The sequence below is a fragment of the Heliconius melpomene genome, chromosome 11, assembly GCF_056956725.1.
Source record: "Heliconius melpomene rosina isolate 202511_hmr_F chromosome 11, ASM5695672v1, whole genome shotgun sequence".
Lineage (NCBI taxonomy): Eukaryota > Metazoa > Arthropoda > Insecta > Lepidoptera > Nymphalidae > Heliconius > Heliconius melpomene.
In genome coordinates, this window is record NC_140399.1 from 9,936,895 (window position 1) to 9,956,887 (window position 19,993).

General features: G+C 33.6%; 1 protein-coding gene across 2 annotated transcripts in view; it reads right to left on the reverse strand.

The window, feature by feature from the left end:
• Window positions 1–3,332: 3,332 nt before the first annotated feature.
• tow (target of wingless repressor) overlaps window positions 3,333–19,993 on the reverse strand; it is a 76,891-nt gene continuing 60,230 nt past the window's right edge. For both annotated transcript variants that reach the window (XM_085193043.1, XM_085193044.1), the window contains 3 exons: window positions 6,034–6,157; window positions 5,700–5,757; window positions 3,333–5,456 (listed from right to left, as the gene is read on the reverse strand). In XM_085193043.1, coding sequence (XP_085049169.1) covers window positions 3,966–5,456; window positions 5,700–5,757; window positions 6,034–6,157 — 1,673 coding nt within the window. In that variant the 3' untranslated portion in view covers window positions 3,333–3,965. The remainder of the gene's footprint in view (window positions 5,457–5,699; window positions 5,758–6,033; window positions 6,158–19,993) is intronic.

Here is a 19,993-nt window from a genome sequence, read left to right on the forward strand (position 1 = left end):
CGTGCTGTGTTTGCTTATCCTAATTTAAAATAAAGAATTATATTTTCAGTACTTTTTCTACAGTACTGTTGTTTTCTTTCAGCTTAATGCTGGATCCCACATATAGCAGGTTAGGCAGAGAGCCTTGTGTTAGGACATTCCGCTCTCCGCTCCCGATTTTTCTTTCAAGATTATATTTGATATATTTTTTTAGGAGAGGAGCTCGAATAGTGGACTTGAATTGTTTAATTTTCAGTTGCAAATGCAGTTTAATCCGGTTTTTACTGAAATACAGAGTTCAAGGTGAAGTCTTATGTGAATACTTATATCTTATAATTATAATAATATTATAATATATTTGTATATTATACTATAAACAGTAATAGTGATATATTTCTAATTTCTATCTCTGATATCTATCTATCTATAAGTTATCTAAGTTCTTATTCTGCAAAATAAACAAAATGTCAAGATAGGCTCACCGAAGTCACTACAAAAATTACTTTTCCATACATCCACTCGTATTCTGGAAAAAACGAATTCCCATGGGACAGTCGATGGAAGATTTTGTAAAAAAAATTGCTTTGTTCAAAGGGATTGTCGAGCGTTGGTTTTGATATGTTTAGAACACTTTCGTGCTTGTTTCATGAAATGATTTTAAATAGTGGTTCATATCTAAAAATTTGCCTCCCAACTTTCGCAACGCAACTTTTCCAAGATTGGGGAAACCTAGTGCTAAAACATTCCATTCTATTTCCAGAGTTAAATAATAATAATTGAAAAATATAATACGGATATTCTACTACCTGCAATATACTTTTTAATAGAACATTTTTACAATTGAAGTAGTAAAGCGTTAAAAACAGCCAGTCTTAGTTTATAAAATAACAATATTTTTTTTAAATTTAATATCCCTTATAAATTTCGTCTGTACTCCCTGAGTGAGAATCGAACCAATAACCGTGGTGTTTACCGTCAGGCTTTTCGCTTTTCGCTTTTTTTTAAGATTTCTTAATACAGTGAAATAGAGTAACAAAATATATTATTATTATATTAAAAAAACCAGATCTTATCTCAAAAAATAACTTAAAACGCACAAGAAAAACTATCTAACTAAAACCCACGACCTCTCGTACAAACGCAGCATCCCGTCAAAACTGAAGGGGGTGGCGTTCAATGACCTCCACTCCACACGGCTCCCCTCCACACGGCTCCCCTCGCGAAATGAATTTCTGGATACAAATATAACTAGGAACTAGGTATTTCAACGGTGTTTAGACAAGGAAATGTTCTTTATAGCTGTATACGAGTATGTTTTTGTGTTATTTTGTTAAAGTATTTTTTTTTTATATTTCTATAGTAATGTTGTAAAATTAGATTTCTCAGGAGTAATATATATATATTTTTTCATGTAACACGCGTATGTAGCAGTAACACTCCGCTCTCCACTTTCCGCCGAATTCTGCAGGCATTGTGTGTTGAGTGAAAATATTAAATAATTCAAGTTTTTTTTTCTCATCTCAATCACTTCCGTTATCTAATAACCTCGTCATTTTAAAGTCATTACATTAAAAAACATTAAATACATCGAAATTTAAAGCTTAAAGCTTCAGCCATTTCAATAAAACAGATATTTTGTAGCAATTTTATCGAATTTTTTTTTAATGTTTTAAGTGAAACAAACCCTAAATATTAAGAAAATTTTGCCTTTATTATTACATCGTTATCTATAGAGGTTGTTGATAGTTGTTAATTGTTGAAAATATAATATTGCAACGATCGAGGGTTGGGGCACAGTAGGCAAGGGGCAAAGCACCTTAGTTATAAATATAAAAATACAAAGAAAATATCTAAGCAAGATAATGAATTTTCTTCACAATTCTCTTTATTTTTCATCCCACACGAGTTGAAAGGAATCTTTCCCACGCGGCAAGCACTAATTAGGATTACCTGGATGCTATTTAGCCTTCTCCGCATTCTTCCTTTACTAAATAAGTATAGGTATTTTTCTAGCTTCTCGTATTAAAGACGTACAGCAGGTTTATACGGAATATCTCGAATTTGAATGGAAATCTCTCCGTAATGATCTCATAACTCTCTTTTTTGATCCTTTATTTATGAAAACCACCCTGCTGTGTGCGGGATACAGGGTGAAGTTTATTTAATTTTATATTTTCATCCAGTTTGTGGATAACTGTTGGAAATATATACCCCACTAAAAGGAATATCGGAAACTGCAGTTTTACACGTGCCGTCTATTGATTTTACAACGAAACAGGATTCCAACAAGCTTTGGAGTAGGAACTATTATCAAATATATATAACATGGTTAATTTCAATTATCCTTATCCATAATAGAGAATTACGATACAAAATTATTTATTACTAGCGGCCCGCTCGCGGTTTCACTCGCGTGAACTATGTTATTATTAATTTCTGTCTCCATGACTACGTCCTAGTGACGTCTATGCAAAATTTGAAACTCCTAGCATTTGTAGTAACGAAGTTTCATACAAACTTTCGACCCCAAAAACAACCCCTTAGAAGTCGAATATTGCAAATTCCCGTCTTAGTGAGCACCTACGTCCTATAAGTAACTCCTATGCAAAATTTGAGATTCCTAGCATATGTAGTTTCTGAGATTTCGTGATGAGTGAGTGACTTTTCGATTTTATATATATAGATTATGACTTTATATGAGATATGATAAGAAACTAGGTGGTTAGTACGTTACCTCTCCATTTTAAAACGCGTGTGGTATTTTTGTGTTTAAGTTTTAGTTTAGGTTAGAAATTTTTTAAGTTTTGAAGTTTAGTGTTATGACTTTCCGCCAAATAAAATATTTCATTTCCTAGAGTGGGAATCGATCTCAAAACTGTCGCGCTTGAGCCACTGCGCCATGACTGGCGTTCTATCCTAGCTTTTTAAAACCTTCTTATCTGAAACAAAAATCAGCATTATCATAATAATACTTAATTCTGACCGAATTTAATCCACTACCACTTCCTTCTGGTTATAAGTTACTTTAGCTTTAGCCAGCTGCTATAATCATAGATGTGTAAATAATTCGTTTATTCACTAACGAAATTACTCACAACAGAGGCTTATGTGGTCGGTGGATATTAACTAAGTTTAGTATTGATTTACCAATATGGGGATGTATTAGGTTTGTTATAGGTTCATATCTTGTGTAGATTTTGTTTAATGATATTGCTCATTGGGGCGAAAATAGGAGGTTCGATATTAGTTCTGTTTAAGCAGATAAATAAATTTGGAAACTTATTGTATCTTTAAAAGTAAAGAAATAAATAAAAATTACATTTTGTAAACAGGGTTCAAAATAAAACAAAGTAAATTCTTAATATTTATAATTAATGAATAGTTTAAAATGCATCATTCAGTACTCGAAGGTACCATTCACTTGTCTTTATCTAAACATATATTTAGAATACTTTTAATTTCGTTAATTAATTAAATTAAATAATTTAATAAATAATAATACATTACCCGTTTCTTAACCAACTTAGCAGTCGTAATTACAATAGCTATATATGTATACAATAAAGAAATCTTGTCAGCGACTGCAAGGCACAAAGTTAAATTACTAAATGCTTGTCAGAGGTTTACAAGTGTTAATTTTTAAAACAAAAGTCATTTGCGTTCGCGTGGTTAAGTTGCGTTGTTGTAAGCGGTTCTAGGTTCAGATCCCAATCGGGGGAATGTTTAGCCAGATATGTGTTTTCTTTCCCCCTGTCTGTTTTTTGCAAAAAGCGAGAACGCAATGTCTTTGAAAGATTAACAAAAACAGAAGAAATTGCCAATAATATATCAAAATAACAGCCATAAAAAGACATTGACAATTTTAACACCGATCGATAAAAAATGCTGGAACTATACAATTATAAGCGTACGAATCTAAATTCACTATAATTTACATACGACTAGAATCTACGTACATTTAGAAAATCTACATAATTACAAAGTTGCTAAGAATCTAAACTTTTAGAGTTTTTCAGAGATCGAGCGGATGGTGCAGGTTTTACTTTCTTACTTTTACTATCGGGGAAGGCTTCAGGAGTGCCCGTCTGGCTGAAGACTGAAGCCTTCGAATTTGCACTATTACCGGGAGACACCCCGCTGTCTGTACTTACGGAGGCCGGACTTGGACTATCACTTGTATTATTGCATACAGTCAACTCCTGGCCCACAGTAATTATTTGTCCAACCTGTTTCTGCCTCACTAAGTTCATACTTTGGCACACATTTTTGACTTCCTCGCTGCTCTCCTTTTTATGATATCTTGTTAAGGTTCCAGCAGAACCAGGGGTATTTCTGTACATAGGCATAAACTGAGATTGAGGGTAGTATTGCATCTCATGTCCTGATCCGAGCCAAGGGCCCATTGTGGAAACCACAGGAGGCATGGGCCACATAGGCATTTGAACCATATGTGATCCGTCCAACGGATTAAAGTGAGGCATCGGCATTGGACGCACCACTCCAACAGGCGTAGGTGGCCTTATGCCATATTGAGGATTCTCCTCATACATCCTTGGGTTTGGAATCTGAGAATAATCCACGTTGGGGAATACTGTGTGTGGCCCTCGTTGTAGGTACGAAAACATTTGCTGTTGAGCTTGTTTCATGGCTACATATTGCTGTAAGTTAATAGCAGTTTGTTGTCTTTGATGAACTAAATCTGGGTTAGAGTTTGCCGAGTTACCATGAATATAGTATATGTTGGATTGAGTATTCATTTGACTTGGTGTTTGACCCTGTGTTTGTCTTTGTGTTGCGTTGTACTTATTATCTACATTGTTTTGAGGATCTTGATATTCTTCTGGAGGAGCTATGAATTTAGGTGGCGACGGAGGTGTGACTTGTTGAGACATAGGATAACTAATAATTTGGGCTATATATGGTTGAGTCTTTGCTGAATGGGCAGGACTGTGTGTTTGGAATGTAGGATTATATGTTATTTGGGATATATCTTGACTAGAATGGACCGATTGACAAGTTGCATCTGTATCTTTTTGGTTTGATCTTTGGTTTTCATTGACTTCGTTCTTCTTTGGTTTTTGATATGGTGCAACCTTTGGATTACTCTTCCAATTAGCACCAGCACTCTGAGGTCTTTTAACAGGTGACTTTGTTGGATCGTGCCAATTATCTCCATTGATTTGTCGAGGATCAGGAGGATGATGTGATTGGGCGCTGTGTGCTCTTCTTGGTGGAGGTGACATCCCCTCAGGCACGTGCTGTTGTCTATAGCATCTCCTGGCTGTGCCCGGACTCTGACGTTCTGGAGGTTGAGGCATGGTTCTCGCCAAGCGTCGTCTAGCTGGCGTAGGTGGGCTAGGTTGAGATTGAAAGGATTGCGTGGATTGTGACGCTGACCGCCATTGATCAATTAACTTCCTTCGGCGTTCGGTTTCTAGCTGCACTTCCGTTTCGCTTGATGAATCATAGTCTTTACCCTAAATAAAAACGAAATATAATTAATATTTTCATGTACAAATAGGTAAATAAACTCTAAAATCTTTTTGCAACTTTAACATAATACGATATCTACACTTAAATTAAAATTAAATTTTGTGTTAACGGTTATAAACTCGATAACTCCAAGAATGAAAAACAATAAAAAAAGTCAATCTTGATAAAATAAGCCGTTACAAGTAAACAAGTTTTCATATGCTTACTTAATAGATAAAGAATCTAACCTTTTCAATTTTTTCGTCCAACATCTTGAAGAAATCTTGCATACTGGCCGACACCTCGCTGTAATGACAAAAGACTAACAATAAAGTGAAAATATTATTTTTTGGAACTTCGCGTTGTATCATTCTAGGCAGGGGATGTATTGTCGTTCCCCACATTCCTCCGTATTCCTTAAACATTACGTATGAGTGTCAGAGCTCTACGCCGCGGATTATCAGACGGTAGAGTATTATGCTTACTAGAGCAAGGAAATGAGATTCAAACCCACATTTCACTCTCATTTTTTATATTAAATATTTTATTTAAATTATTATCAAATAAGTCAAATAAACGTACACTGTTGGTTGATGTGCAGTAAGTGGCAGGATATGCTTTCCGTGTTCAATGTCATCTTCTGTGTCGTCGGTCTGACCCGCTGCAGCACTGCCTTCTTCCTCATCAGCTTCTTTGTCTGCTGCGCCTGAAAGTAATAAGAACTATAAAACTTTCGCTTTTTAGTATAATTTTACCGGATAACTGGGGAATGGAGTGTCCTAACGCAAGGATCGGAGTGCCTACGTTGGTTGGTGCGGAAAAATGTGTAGAGCTATGTTTACTCTTAACTGTAAGTAATTTAAGATTAAACTTTCTTGTGCTTAAAATTAATGTTCACGTTTCGCCAAACACCACATTTTGATGAAGTTGTTACAATTTTAGTTGTTTTTTTCATTATTTTGTATTATATACCAGTCCTCGCTTGTTACTTTAGTTGTGTAGACTCTGGAATATAAAATGGAAAACTCAGCGTATTCCTTTCCCGTAAGAATTTCGAGAAATCCTCTCTTAGGCCCGTATTTATAAGCCGCTCAGATACCGTTTTCATTCATCTATATATATAAAATCGAAAGGTTACTCACTCATCACGAAATCTCAGAAACTACAAGTGCTAGGAACCTCAATTTTGCATAGGAGTTATTTATAGGACGTAGGTGCTCGCTAAGACGGGAATTTGCAATATTCGACTTCTAAGGGGTTATTTTTGGGGCTGAAAGTTTGTACGAAACTTGTAAGTTACTATTTGTAGTAGCTAGGAGTCTCAAATTTTGCATGGACGTCACTTATAGGACGTAGGTACTCATGGAGACAGAAATTAATAATTACGTAGTTCACGCAGAAATTAATAATTACGTAATTATGTAGTTTACAGACGGGCCGCTAGTAAGTTATATATCTATGAATATTCCCTCAGTGGGGATTGAACCCACAAACGTCGCGTGACAGTCACACCCTTGTGCAGTTGCGCTACGACGACGTTTAATTAATGAATGGTTAAGACCTAACTATTTTACTGCAACTCTTCAATATTGCTTGCTTGCTTTTCCTTACACATATTTTTTTTTATTATCAAAGATTTCATATAAATTCATATCTACAACTTTTACAAAATAGCAGATTTCATAGTAGCTTATATTTTTTTCTAATCACACTAAGAGCTACGCTCAGAGATGATGGCCTGATACTAATGTATCGATTTCAGTTAAATGCGAAATATCCATCAACACCGATTTAAAATAGCATGTGTTATTGGGTCAAATTTAATATAGAATTGCTAGTATAGATATTTAGCATTATTTTTTATATTATTTTTTATATAGCAAGAATTGGAATTTGGAATAAAAAATTGAAAAAATATTAATAACCCTTCATTGATTTATTTTACTTTAGGTTAAGAAATATTGGAGATTTGAGAAATACGATTAAATATTCAATCTATGTTGAACTAAGTAACCGTTTTTTAGCTTAATGTTAGTAAAAAATATTCATCATTTATCATATTAGACAAGTTTTAATAGTGTTAACGTTTTACTTTCATCAATGAGATGTTTCTCATCTGATCTATTGACAAAAAAACTAAAGCAAATAGTCAAAATTTAAAATTCATTCAATATTATATTCGGCGAAAGGTGAGGAGAGCGGAGTGTCTTAACATAACGCCCTACCTACCCTCCTATATGCTCGTCACAATGTAAAGCTAAAAAAGAATTCAACACCAAAAAAACATAATCACAACTAAAACCTAACACCAAAACTAGGCTATCCAAAAATCCCGATTTCTTTGACAATACAAATACATAATTGACAAAGACTTTAAACTTAGCAAGTTACTGATGAAAATCTGGCATATAACAATAGCCAGAGCCAGCCAAGTCTTGACAGGTTCAACGAGTTCCCTCATTAAAGAGCAGAATTTATAACAGAGTTCCGTCTTTGTCTATTAATCCCCTGTCGTAAATCATGTACAAGTATTTTAATTACTCCCGCTGAGGAATTCTACTTATATTGTCTTAGTCGATCCTTGTTCATACTTTAAAAGTTAGGAAAGCTTACAGAGTTTACTTTTGGTATTATGCAGGTGATTGTCGATTTTAGTGGTGATCTTTTATCTTTTAAGTACCACAGTTTTGTTAGGAATATCCTTAATATTTTTCATAACATTATTTAGTTTGTTTGTTGGTTTTTATATGCTTTAATGCGTAAACTATTCCGAATCGATCATTATAAAGTTTTGTATACGTATTTACATATTTTTAACATATTTATTTTTGAGAAAAATGTAATAATATATATTGATAAAAAAGTATAAGCTTTAAATTATTGAAATATATAACTCGTTAATTTCATATTTATTTTCACTACAACGTTTGTTTTTCATGAAATATGTAGAGAGCTCCATAATAATTAATTCAAAAGCGTGCAGATGTTTTCTAACGTTGTAAAGTTGACATTTTTATGAAAATGTTTGTAAGCAGTGACCCCTGACTGATGAAATTACGAGCACGCCAGCCCGTGACCTACGCCAGCAAATAAATCCAGTTTTTAGTAACTAATTTGTATTTGTTTGAACTTGTGGTGCAGAGAACAATCCTGCAACTAGATGGTTGTGGATTCGTTCCCACTCAAGGTCGTTAAATATAATATATATAAACTTAATAAACGTTTTTAGTCAATATCTTTGTCTGTTCTTGGTTCGTGTTTTCTTTATGTTTTTAAATCTACGTAGTAAGATGTTTTTTTGGGATGGCTGGGTGAGTCCTCTTAGAGATCTGTTTTAGCTTTCATTTGGAGGACCCTTTCAGAGGTCATGCCCTGTGCTCGCGTTCTTATTTCGTATTCAATAAGATAAATTAAATCTATAAAGTTGAAATATTATGCAGCGATAACTATTATCTATATTAATTAATTCAAATAAAACTTAATTATGATTATAAGGTCATATAATCGTGCATGGGCAAAAAGTGTGTTATTGTAAAATTTATATTTTCATTTCTTCACTCTATTGTGAAGGCATATAGCGTGGTGTCGATTTCCCTCACTCAACACGCAATGCTTCGAAATTTCGGCAGAATTCGGCAGTGTCTTAGCACTACATATTCTCTGCCTACCCTGTTGTATGCGGGATACAGCGTGAAGACAATTGACAAGATAATTGACACAAATCCTTCGTCCAAAGGAAGTCCTACCACATTCTTTAAACATTGAGTCATTAGCCAAACACCATAAACATTGCATAAGATTACAATTCCACGCACGCTGCAATCGGGCTTGCGATAACAATGAAATTGTTTATACTGTTATAGTCCTTACCATCTGGTCATCCAAAATAGTCTCTGAATCGCACCAGACTTGGAACTTGGAAGTAAACCATATGTGGATATACTGAGGGAATATTAATAGGTGATCCTTTAACTGTTATCTTATATATATAAAATCGAAAGGTCACTCACTCATCACGAAATCTCAGAAACTACATGTGCTAGGAATTTCAAATTTTGCATAGGAGTTACTTATAGGCCGTAGGTGCTCGCTAAGACGGGAATTTGCAATATTCGACTTCTAAGGGGTTGTTTTTGGGGTCGAAAGTTTGTATGAAAATTCGTTGTTACAAATGCTAGAAGTCTTAAATTTTGCATGGACGTCACTAGGACGTAGTCATGGAGACAAAAATTAATAATAACATATTTCACGCGGGTAAAACCGCGAGCGGGCCGCTAGTAATATATATAAACTAGCGGACGCGCGCAGCTTGGCTTGCGTAATTATGGGTGAGTTCTAATAAACCACGAAACATGTGTTCAATGAAATATTTTTAAGAGTCTAAATATCAAATTTTATAAAAATCGGTGGTGATTTAAAGATTTTTTCATACAAACTTTCAACCCCTCATTTGCACCCTTAGGGGGTGAATTCTAGAAAACCATGAAACATGTGTCCAATTAAATACTTTTAAGAGTCTGAATTTCAAATTTTATAAAAATTGGTGCCGATTTAAAAAAAAATCTATACAAACTTTCAACCCCTTATTTGCACCCTTAGGGGGAGAGTTCTAGAAAACCACGAAACACGTGTTCAATTAAATACTTTTAAAAATCTAAATTTTAAAATTTTATAAAAATCGGTGCCGATTTAATTTTTTTTCCATACAAACTTTGAACCCCTATTTCACCCCTTTAGACTTAAAATTTTTCAAAATCCCTTCTTAGTGGATGTCCAGATTACGAAAGTAAACATCTGTCCAAATTTGACGTATCTACGCACAGCGGTTACTGCTGTGCGTGCGTCTTACCTCAGTCAGTGAGGACAAGTCCTTTTATATATATAGATTATTTTCATTTTGTCGCTCTAGTACGAAGGCAAGGCGCGGCGTTGAGTTTTGCAACTTAACATGTAATATCTTAACAATTGGGTGGTGTGTTACGGAGTTTTGTAACATAAGTTTCCCTCTAACTACTGCTATATACTGCTTGAATTTAATAATTTCTAAAAAGTTTGCCATTAGTTGTACCATTTTTTAAGGAAAAGTCAGTTTTATAACCATTTGTTTCTTTGAGTAGGAATCGAACCCATAACCTGTAGCATTCACGACTGGCCTCAAGTAAAAAAAAGCTTAGTAGTTTATTAGGTTTCACTAATTCTATTCCCGTACTGAGATGCAGTTGGAACTGTAAGCTTAAAAGTTCTGAATTCAAATTCAATTTAGAGTTTAAGTATTAGGTAAGTTTCCAACTTTAATTAAATCCGTCGTGGTGCAGTGATACTAAGGTGTGACTGAAACGTGACGGTTGTGGGGTAGATCCCCAGTAGGGGGAACGAATTATTATTTTTTAATATTTTTATTTTTGAGTTCCACCACTCAATAGAAATCGAATTTCTTCGGAAAGTGGGGAACGGAGTAACAAAAGGTTCCTTCTGCGTATTCTGCTATATGCGGAATACAGCATGAAGCTGATTTTTTTCGATGTTTGCCTAAATTACAATAATAGGCTTCACAATCGCAAAAAGTGAAAAGTATAGAGTAACGGCACTTATTAATATTTTAATAGGTTCTACTGTCTGCTATAAAAATTATAAAAAAAACCTTATTATAAAACTCAACGTTGCCTTCCGCCATTTAACTTGTATCGACTTTGGGTGGAAAGAAGAGAAAAGTATCAAAACACTATTTTCTTATCATCGTGCAGCATCATCAGTGCATGTAGAAGGGTAGGCAAGGGGAACTTCACGTGTTAAGACACTTCATTCTCTATTTTCCGCCGAATTCTAGAGGCATTGCGTTGAGTGGTAGAATTTAATGCCGCCCTTTATCTCAATAACAGAGGGAATAAATGAAAATATAAAATATTTCATTTCCTCGTGTGGGAATCGAACCTACAACCTGTCGCGTTAACAGTCCCACATTTGTGCTTCTGGGCCACGACTGGCCTCTATAACGTCCTATTCAGTCAAAGAAATCAGACATATCCTACTCCTCACCACTTAGAAAATGGTTATCAGCAAAGTAGTTCCCTGATAAAATTCAAAGATGACTTATCAATGCCGTTAGAGTCTCCTTATTTTACGATTTGCTCGTAAATTTTTCGATGCTATCCTATGATATTATTTACGGTCGTTCCGATGTTACGACCTATAACGGGAGTGACTTGAGTGACCACCTTCCTTTATTTCTTCGGATTTAAGTTAATATATAAATATATATATATGGTACTGGCACTCATCTCACAATGTCTCAAAAACCAATATGATGCGTGGGTAACTAAATGTCTTGACATAAGGTTCCCTCTGTCTCCTCTATTATTTGCGGGAAACTCAAACGGGAACAAAAAATATATTGAAACAAACAATCCCATAGTACAAGAATGCAGGAACACGTTCATGCTGGACGATCGTTTCATCCCCACTTTCGCCTCACCCTATGAAATATTCATATTTCACATTCAGAGCTATTCGAGGAATCGGAGCAATTTTTTTTTATTCCATTTCATTATAATTCTCTCGGAACTTTCATTTAATATTTGATAGCGATTGATATTAATTCTTGGTAAAAATGGCTTATGTTGTTTATTGGTACAATGTGGAAGAAAATTCAAATTAATTAACTTAAAACAGTTAATATTTAAATATTTTTATATCGTGGAATAGTGGGATAGTTAGTGTTTTAAAGCGTGATAGTGAAAACGGAGTGAAGGCACACTAGGTTTTCTTTACTTATTCTGCTACAGAAGTTGAAGAAAGAAAGTTTGGTATATAAATTTTAAAAAACATACATATACGAGTATAACAAAGTAATAATAGAATAAAGTAAATAAGTTCGTTAATAAAATTGGCATTTCTACTTAAACAATAAAATTTACAATCTCAATAAAACAAACAAAACAAAAACATGATTATGAATTTTATTTGGGCTAGTAAAACAAATATAAAATAAATACTGCTTAGGCTTCCTTCTCTTTATTGAATTTTATTGTTTATTTTTTACACGCTGTATCCCGTACATAGCAGAGTAGATAGAGGGAACCTGGGAATGTAGTGTTAATGTGGAAAGTGGCTCTCCGCTCTCTCGCTAGGGAAGTTAAGTTAAGTTTTAAATTATATTAACCAACTTCAACGGAAAGCTATAAAATTTACATTTATATTCTGCCATACGAAAGGGTTGTGATAGCATCGCTAAGGGCTCCAGAACGGCACCTAAAGTCCATATTTAGTGGCGTTTATCTCCACAGATAAAGTTTGCCAAGTTGCCTCTTGGTTCACCCTTACTTAGCACTTTATGGTACTTTTGCAAGATATTTGTCGCCCTAAAATAAAGTTTTTCTTCTGAAAATGAGTATAATGTAAAGTATTTTTTCCGCATTCTGTTTATAGCTATTTAATATTATTTCTCTAGGTATCTATTAAACAAATGAGGTCGTCGTGGTCCAACGGCATAGCGTTGCTGTAAACGCAACGGTTGCGGATTCGATTCCCACTCGAAGGATTGAATTATGGCCACAAGACTAAGCACATCGTTGATCTACGTCACATAGAGTGATTCAACATCTCGCAAATTAGGCGGAAATGGGTAACGGATTGCCCTAACAAGGTGCCCTAGGTTCCCTCTGCCTTCCCAGCTTGCAGGATACACCGTGAAACTATCTAATTACTATATTTAAAAGAAACAACCAGACTAAACCACATTCTTAAATTATAAAACCCAAATAGAATTCATAGTCTCTACACGAACATTGTTTACAGAACGTCTCCTTACATCTGTACTGGCCCAGTACGATGCGCAGACGCAAAATATTTTATGGTTTTCTCATTTCGACGTTAGTATTGCTTTAATGATTTTTACTTTGAATGAATGCGTAAATTACTGACTACGTGAGTAATAAATCTGTAAATAGAATGTTTGATTAATATATGGGGTGCCCAGATTCGTAAGAAATTAGATTAAAGTTGTTTAAATGGAGAGTGGCGTAATATATATTAGAGAAACTAAAAAAATTGAACAGAGCGGGAATCGAACTCACGTCTTTTGGAAACCAATAGGCACGGCTTTACTTGTTTAATTTTTTGTACGTTTTTTTTTTAATTTTCGTACCATATTAAATGCTTAACATGTAAAAACATAGCATCCACAACGAAAGCAATCCTTTTATCGACTTAATAAGGTAAAATTTGGAGTTGGATTCCGCTGACAGAAAATAGAGAAAAGGATAATGTATGTTATTCGTATAAAAATGAAAAAATAATAATAATAATATCTTAAGCTCTTCTATAAAACTCTTGTAACTTTAAAGTTAAAATATATACTTATTTTAACGAATTGAGAAATATAGAGAGAGCTATTAAGTTTTCTCTGTATTTCAAAGCTCGTTACTTGTGAATTGTGAAGTGAAGACACTTAATCTCTACTCTCCGCAATTTATCTTTCTCAAATGTAATAAAAAACAAAAAGTAAATACCTATGTGAATACGAAACATAACACTGTTACAAATTCACTAAATAAACAAACTATAGCAGTCTAAATATTTTGTTTAGATTATCACACTGCTAGTTTGTTTTTATTTACCCTACAAAATTAAACGTTCGAATTTTGATCTACATTTCTATTATTTATATAGTTAATATGGTAGAAATTTCTCTTTCACTATCACTCCCTACTTTCTACCGAATTCTGGAGGCATTGCGTGATGAGTGGCTGATCTAAACGCCGGGTTTGGCCTGCACACCAAAGAAAACAAATGAAAATATTAAATTTTTCATTTCCTCGAGTGGAAATCGAACCCAGAACCTGTCGCATCTACAATCACACGCTTGAGCATCGGCGTCACAACTTTCTGGCTTAAAAATATAGAAACTTTCAGTAAAATAATAAATCACTCTGTCCAAATAATTAATATAACCATACAACTGTTATCCACACATACTATATTAAGTAATACACCACTAACGAATGAGAAAATATCTTCCAAATAACGCATTTTCGCCTTTTCCCTAATAACTAACTCCCTTATAAGGAAAAGCTGCCTCAATATTAAATAGACGCAGACAGCGAAAATGTGAATAAAGTAGTCGAAAAATATTGTATTCTTGATTGTATTATTGAAGAGATAAACGTCGTGTATTATCGTTTAGTAAAGCAAATTTTTCTTTGAAGTCAGCCTGTAATCACGATAGGTTGTGAGTTCGAGTCCCACTCGGAATGGATTATTGATTTTTTTTCCTCGCTCTGGTAAAGTGGCAAAGCGCATCGGTATATGCCGACACTCAACACGCAATTGTACGGTGTGGTCTTAGCACTAGGTTCCCAGGTTCCTTCTGCCTACTCTGCTAAGTGCAACATACAGCGAGAGCCCATCCTCATGATTTTTTTTGAGACATCATGTATTCAGTGGAGGACCTCAAAGCCGTGCTTTATCTTATTACCAGAGCAATGAAAGTCACATACACTGTATGCACACAAAATAATTTATAATGAAAGCGGAGAGTATAATAATAAACCAATTTCAATATTAGAGGCCGTCGTAGCACAACCATGACACTGTAACGCGACGTCTATAGGTTCGATCCCCACTTGGGGAATAAATTTTAATTTATTAATATTTTAATTTCTTGGCTCTGCTACTACCGCAAAACCGTGGCGTAGGATTCCGCCATTCAGCATACAATTATTGCCTTCGGCTGACAGGTAGGAACGTAGTGTTTTAACTCTATGTTTTCTCTTTCTACCTTGCTATATATGGGATACAGCGTGAAGCTGACTTATTATGCTTACAATGGACAGCTGTTAGTGTATAATAATAAATCAATTTCAATATAAACATGACTAGCCCAACCATTTGTGATATATCCACCAGGTGTTCAATACATATAATACGAGGGGACTTCCAACCATACAATGTTCATACATTAAAGTTTTTGTGCTTAGAATGCTTAAACACGTGTTTTAGAATGTTAAATTAACATAACAAATATTTATATACGTAATTAAATTACAAAAACAGGATATTATAGCTCAATTGGATATAACTTTAAGTATGGTTGTGAGTTCAATATTAGTCACTCAATTAGCAACATCTGAAATAAATGAAAAAAATAATGGAGTCTTGTCAATAGATTATCTTTGTCTTTTCTAATTATATGCAGATAAATATATGCTTTTTTTTTGGTTATACGTTGTATCCCGCACACAGCAGAGTAAGTAGAGGGAACCTAGTGCAGAGAATGAATGTTCCTTTCCCCATTTTTCACCGTATTCTCAAGGCATTGCATCTTGAGTAGTGTTACTCAACGCAGCGCTTTGCTTCTATCTTCCATGAGAGCAAAGAATTGGCCACAATTTTACTCGTAGATATGTACCTATGTTATTATAATCGGTCAATACTGACATTCTATACCGTAGGCAGAGGGGCGTAGTGTTACGACACTCCATTCTCCATTTTCTGCCTTCGTCTATCAGAGCGAGGAAACGAAAATATATGAAATACAATGATTCCCCTGAGAGGGGATCGAACCCACTGTCATCGTGCTTACCAGATGATATCTAACTGCATCACTAAAGTTTTTCCAATAATACTGTACAATATAGAATATAATTCCACAAATATATTTCTGGAGGCCTAACTATAAATACGCTGGCTAAATGAGGACTAATATAAAATAGAATTTATATCCAAATAAAGCCTGGACGTGCCGTTGTTATATAAAGTGCTACTTAACTAAATGAAAAATACGTGTTAGATTTCTGTCAAACGTTTTTAAACTTCGACAAATATATCTAAATATGTTTTAAAGAATCATTTTTATGATTAATGTAAAGAAATGTTTTTCATTTTTAGATTTTAATTTATTATTAAACTCATAAAAAAACGGTAAAAAAATTAATATTGAATGAATATAGAGAAAGCATTATAATATATTAAAAAATAATTCCAAATATGTTTCTGTGTTTTCTGCCATGTTTGTTTTCAAGTCCACAAAATCAGGATAAACGCTTATAAAAATCCTCATTTCAACATTATACCCATAATATTATTTCATAGTTTAAGCCATAGTTATATTCTATATCTTCATATATATTTGAAACTATTTTTTGTATCTTATCTCTGAACGTAACCGAAGTAGCTTATGCAAACAGAAATACTCGTATGTATGTAAATACGGCTGACATATGTCGGCTAAGTCTGGCCATAAATAATGTTACAATTAAAAAACAAACTGAATATTACTTTTGAATTTGGAATCTGTCAGTTTTTAAACTGTTTATTGTGTTTTCTTAGATTCGCGCCAATATATTGTAAAATGTTTTGTGATATTTAAATTTAGTGGGGTGATAAAGAGAACCGAGTCGTTGTGTTCGCATTACATAAAGTAGATATGGAGTCAAATACAATTTTTAAAATCCTCCATACGCTTGATATTAGTCAAATATTTCTAAAGCGAAACTCGAAGTTGGGTCATGAAGCTTGATTCTTCATCAGAGCAGAAGACTGGCCGTCATCGTCATCTAGCCCTGACCTGAACCCACTAGATTATGATTTATGGTTAATTGTAGCCAACAAGTCTTGTTCTAAACGTCATGTTTCTTTTTCTTGGAAAACTAAGTGTTTTAACACTAGGTTCTTCTTGCCAGCTCTGAATATGATAGAAATACAATGAATACACCTGGAAATAAAACTATGCATGATATTAGCTATATCATATCATATTAGCTACAATAAATTAGGTTTCGGTCACCTTACGTCCTACGAAACTTATTAAAAACTAATGTCTAATTGTTATTTTATATGAATCATTTCTAGATATTTTTCCAGACAGTCCAAACTTTTCCGTGTGAAGATTTTCTGGAAATTATTTAATTTAATTTAATCAGAAATATGTATGTTTAATTAAAATAAAGTATTGTCTTATATTTCGTGATGAGATAATTAAAGTGTTTTGTGCAGACATGATATGGGAAATGAAAATTTAATTTCGAGGAAAATTTCCGTACAATTTTCCTCTAATTATAATTTTATCTTGATGATTTTGGGGCTCGTTTTACAATTTAAAACTAGTAGATCATAAGTTCGATTTCGTAAATACTTGAGAATGAATTTTACAATCATTTTTTAGAATTTTATTCAGCTTCCGTGAGGCCGTCTAATGTTAAGATATTTCGTTCCCTATTAAGATCATTTCCTTTCCCACTTTCCGCCAAATTTTCCAGGCATTGCGTGTTAAATGGTGGAATTCAACGAAGCGCTTTTTTCTTGGTACCAGAGCGACGAAAAGGAAATATTAATAAATAATAATTAATTCCCGCTAGTAAGAATTGAACCCAAAACTTATTACTCTATTATTCAGTAAATTTATAAATAAACAAAATAAGTTAAATAATTGTAGCCATTTCTACTAGAATAGGTAATAAATGTAAACGTAAATTCATATTATAGAGATGAATTTAAACCGAGGGAATTCTAAGTACATTATCCTTTATAAATATTAATATCGTAAAGTTCAGATGATTGCGAAAGCTGCTTAAGTGAAGGCCACTTTAATAGGGAACATTTGAAAAATCTATTTGTATGTAAAATTGTTTTATTTTGTTATGAAAAATATTTTATAATTATTCTTTAAAATTATTGATTTTTTTTCACCTTGATGCTGTATTCCGCAGATAGGAAGATAAAGAGAGAGAGAGAGAACCTAGTAGTACTAGCTTTCTTCTGCCTATTTTTATTTTCATTCCCGCACTTTCCTATCAGTTTTAGAGATATTCTGTGTTGAACGCAGTTTTTTTGTCCTAGAGGGAATCGAATCCACAGACGTTTCTCTCTCTCTGTCCCAGTATAATACGCAACGCCTCGAGAATACAGCAGGAAGTGGAGAACGAGAAGAGAGACGCTTTTCGAAGGTAAAATGTAAAATTAGTCTAACCTCGTTTTTCGCTTCGTACCTTTTTCCTATGAAACTTGACATCTATAATGTAGCATCTGGCTATTATCATTTAAGGCTCGCTCGTTGGAAAGAAGGTACTTGTTTAGCCATACGATATTTTTTACGACCACATAATAATAAAAGTGGTTAAAGTGTATTTAAGCTTTTTTTTAGCCATTTATATTCCAATATGTTTTGTATTAGCCTATTGTAAGTAAGGTTCCCGTAATAATTATTTTTCTAAGTTCTCTTCTCCACTTTCCGTCCATTTTACTAGAATAATGTTAGGTATATTTTGGCACGAAGAATAAAATGTTATTAGAAATATATATTTAGACAAGCTATGGCGCAGGGACGCAGCAGAACAAGAATACGACTGTAATAGGTAGTGGGTTGGATTTCCATTCGAGGAAAAGAAATATCTAATTCAAATTCAAAATATTCTTTATTCAAATATACTTTTATAAGTATTTTTAAATACTGATATTTTCATTTTCTCGCTCTGCTAACTATGCACAATGCGGCGTTAACTTCTGCCACTGAAGACGCAAAGAAGTGGCTGTACTTGGGGATCGGAGTGTATTAACACTACGTTTACTCTGTCTGCTGTATGTGAAATACAGCGTGAAGCAAAAAAAATACAAAAAAAAAGTATCTAAAATTGGCACAGTGGCTTATCAGAAGTTTAAAAAAATGAACTTTTCATAAATAGCTTTTCACGTTTATCCCGTCACTGTTCCACTTTCCGTCAGTCAGTTTACAACTTTAGATGGGCCCGTTTTCTTTGCTTTATAGATAGGCATCCTCATTTTCTTCTCTTTTTTTTTCATTCATATAAAATTTCGTTTGTGCTGTTTAGTACATTTTTTATTTTATATTAAAAATATTATTATTGTAGGGTTAATATCCCGCATTTGATGTAAAACTTAATATCAATTTCCAGATAAATCTAGGTCAGACACAGTAGACAGACGACACTTAGTGTTAGGATACGTTTGAACCAATTTTCGAGATATACTTAGCGTTTTAAGAAGCGGAACTGAACGCCGCGGTATGCCTACCGGAAAATGGAAATAATTTTAATATTATCATGCTCCGAGTGGGTATCGAGCCCACGATCGATTCGTTTAAATCAGACTTTGTAATTGGGCCACTATGACTAGACATTGTATTGTTTTTTACTTTTATTAACGGAGTTTCAGTGAATTGTAAAATGTAGTTAATTCTTGCGACGTTTCGTCGTTTATTTTATATAAAAAATACAAAGAAATATAATGTATAAAAATATAATTCGATAACAATAGATATAATATAAAATCTGTATTTAAAATAATAAAAATAAAAGATGTTTATTTATTCGTATAACATATGGTAAAAGAAATAGAAAAAAAATACAAAATATAAAAAAGAAAGATTATAAAGTGCTTGCTAGTTAAAAGAAAGCTTAGCATGTTATTCTTTAAAAAGCTTTTAAAGCAAATAGTGCCTAAAGTATAAAGTGTGTGAAACTGAACTGTTTTACAAAATTTCAAACAAAAATAAAATCTAATATAATAATATAGCAGTAATATAGATATT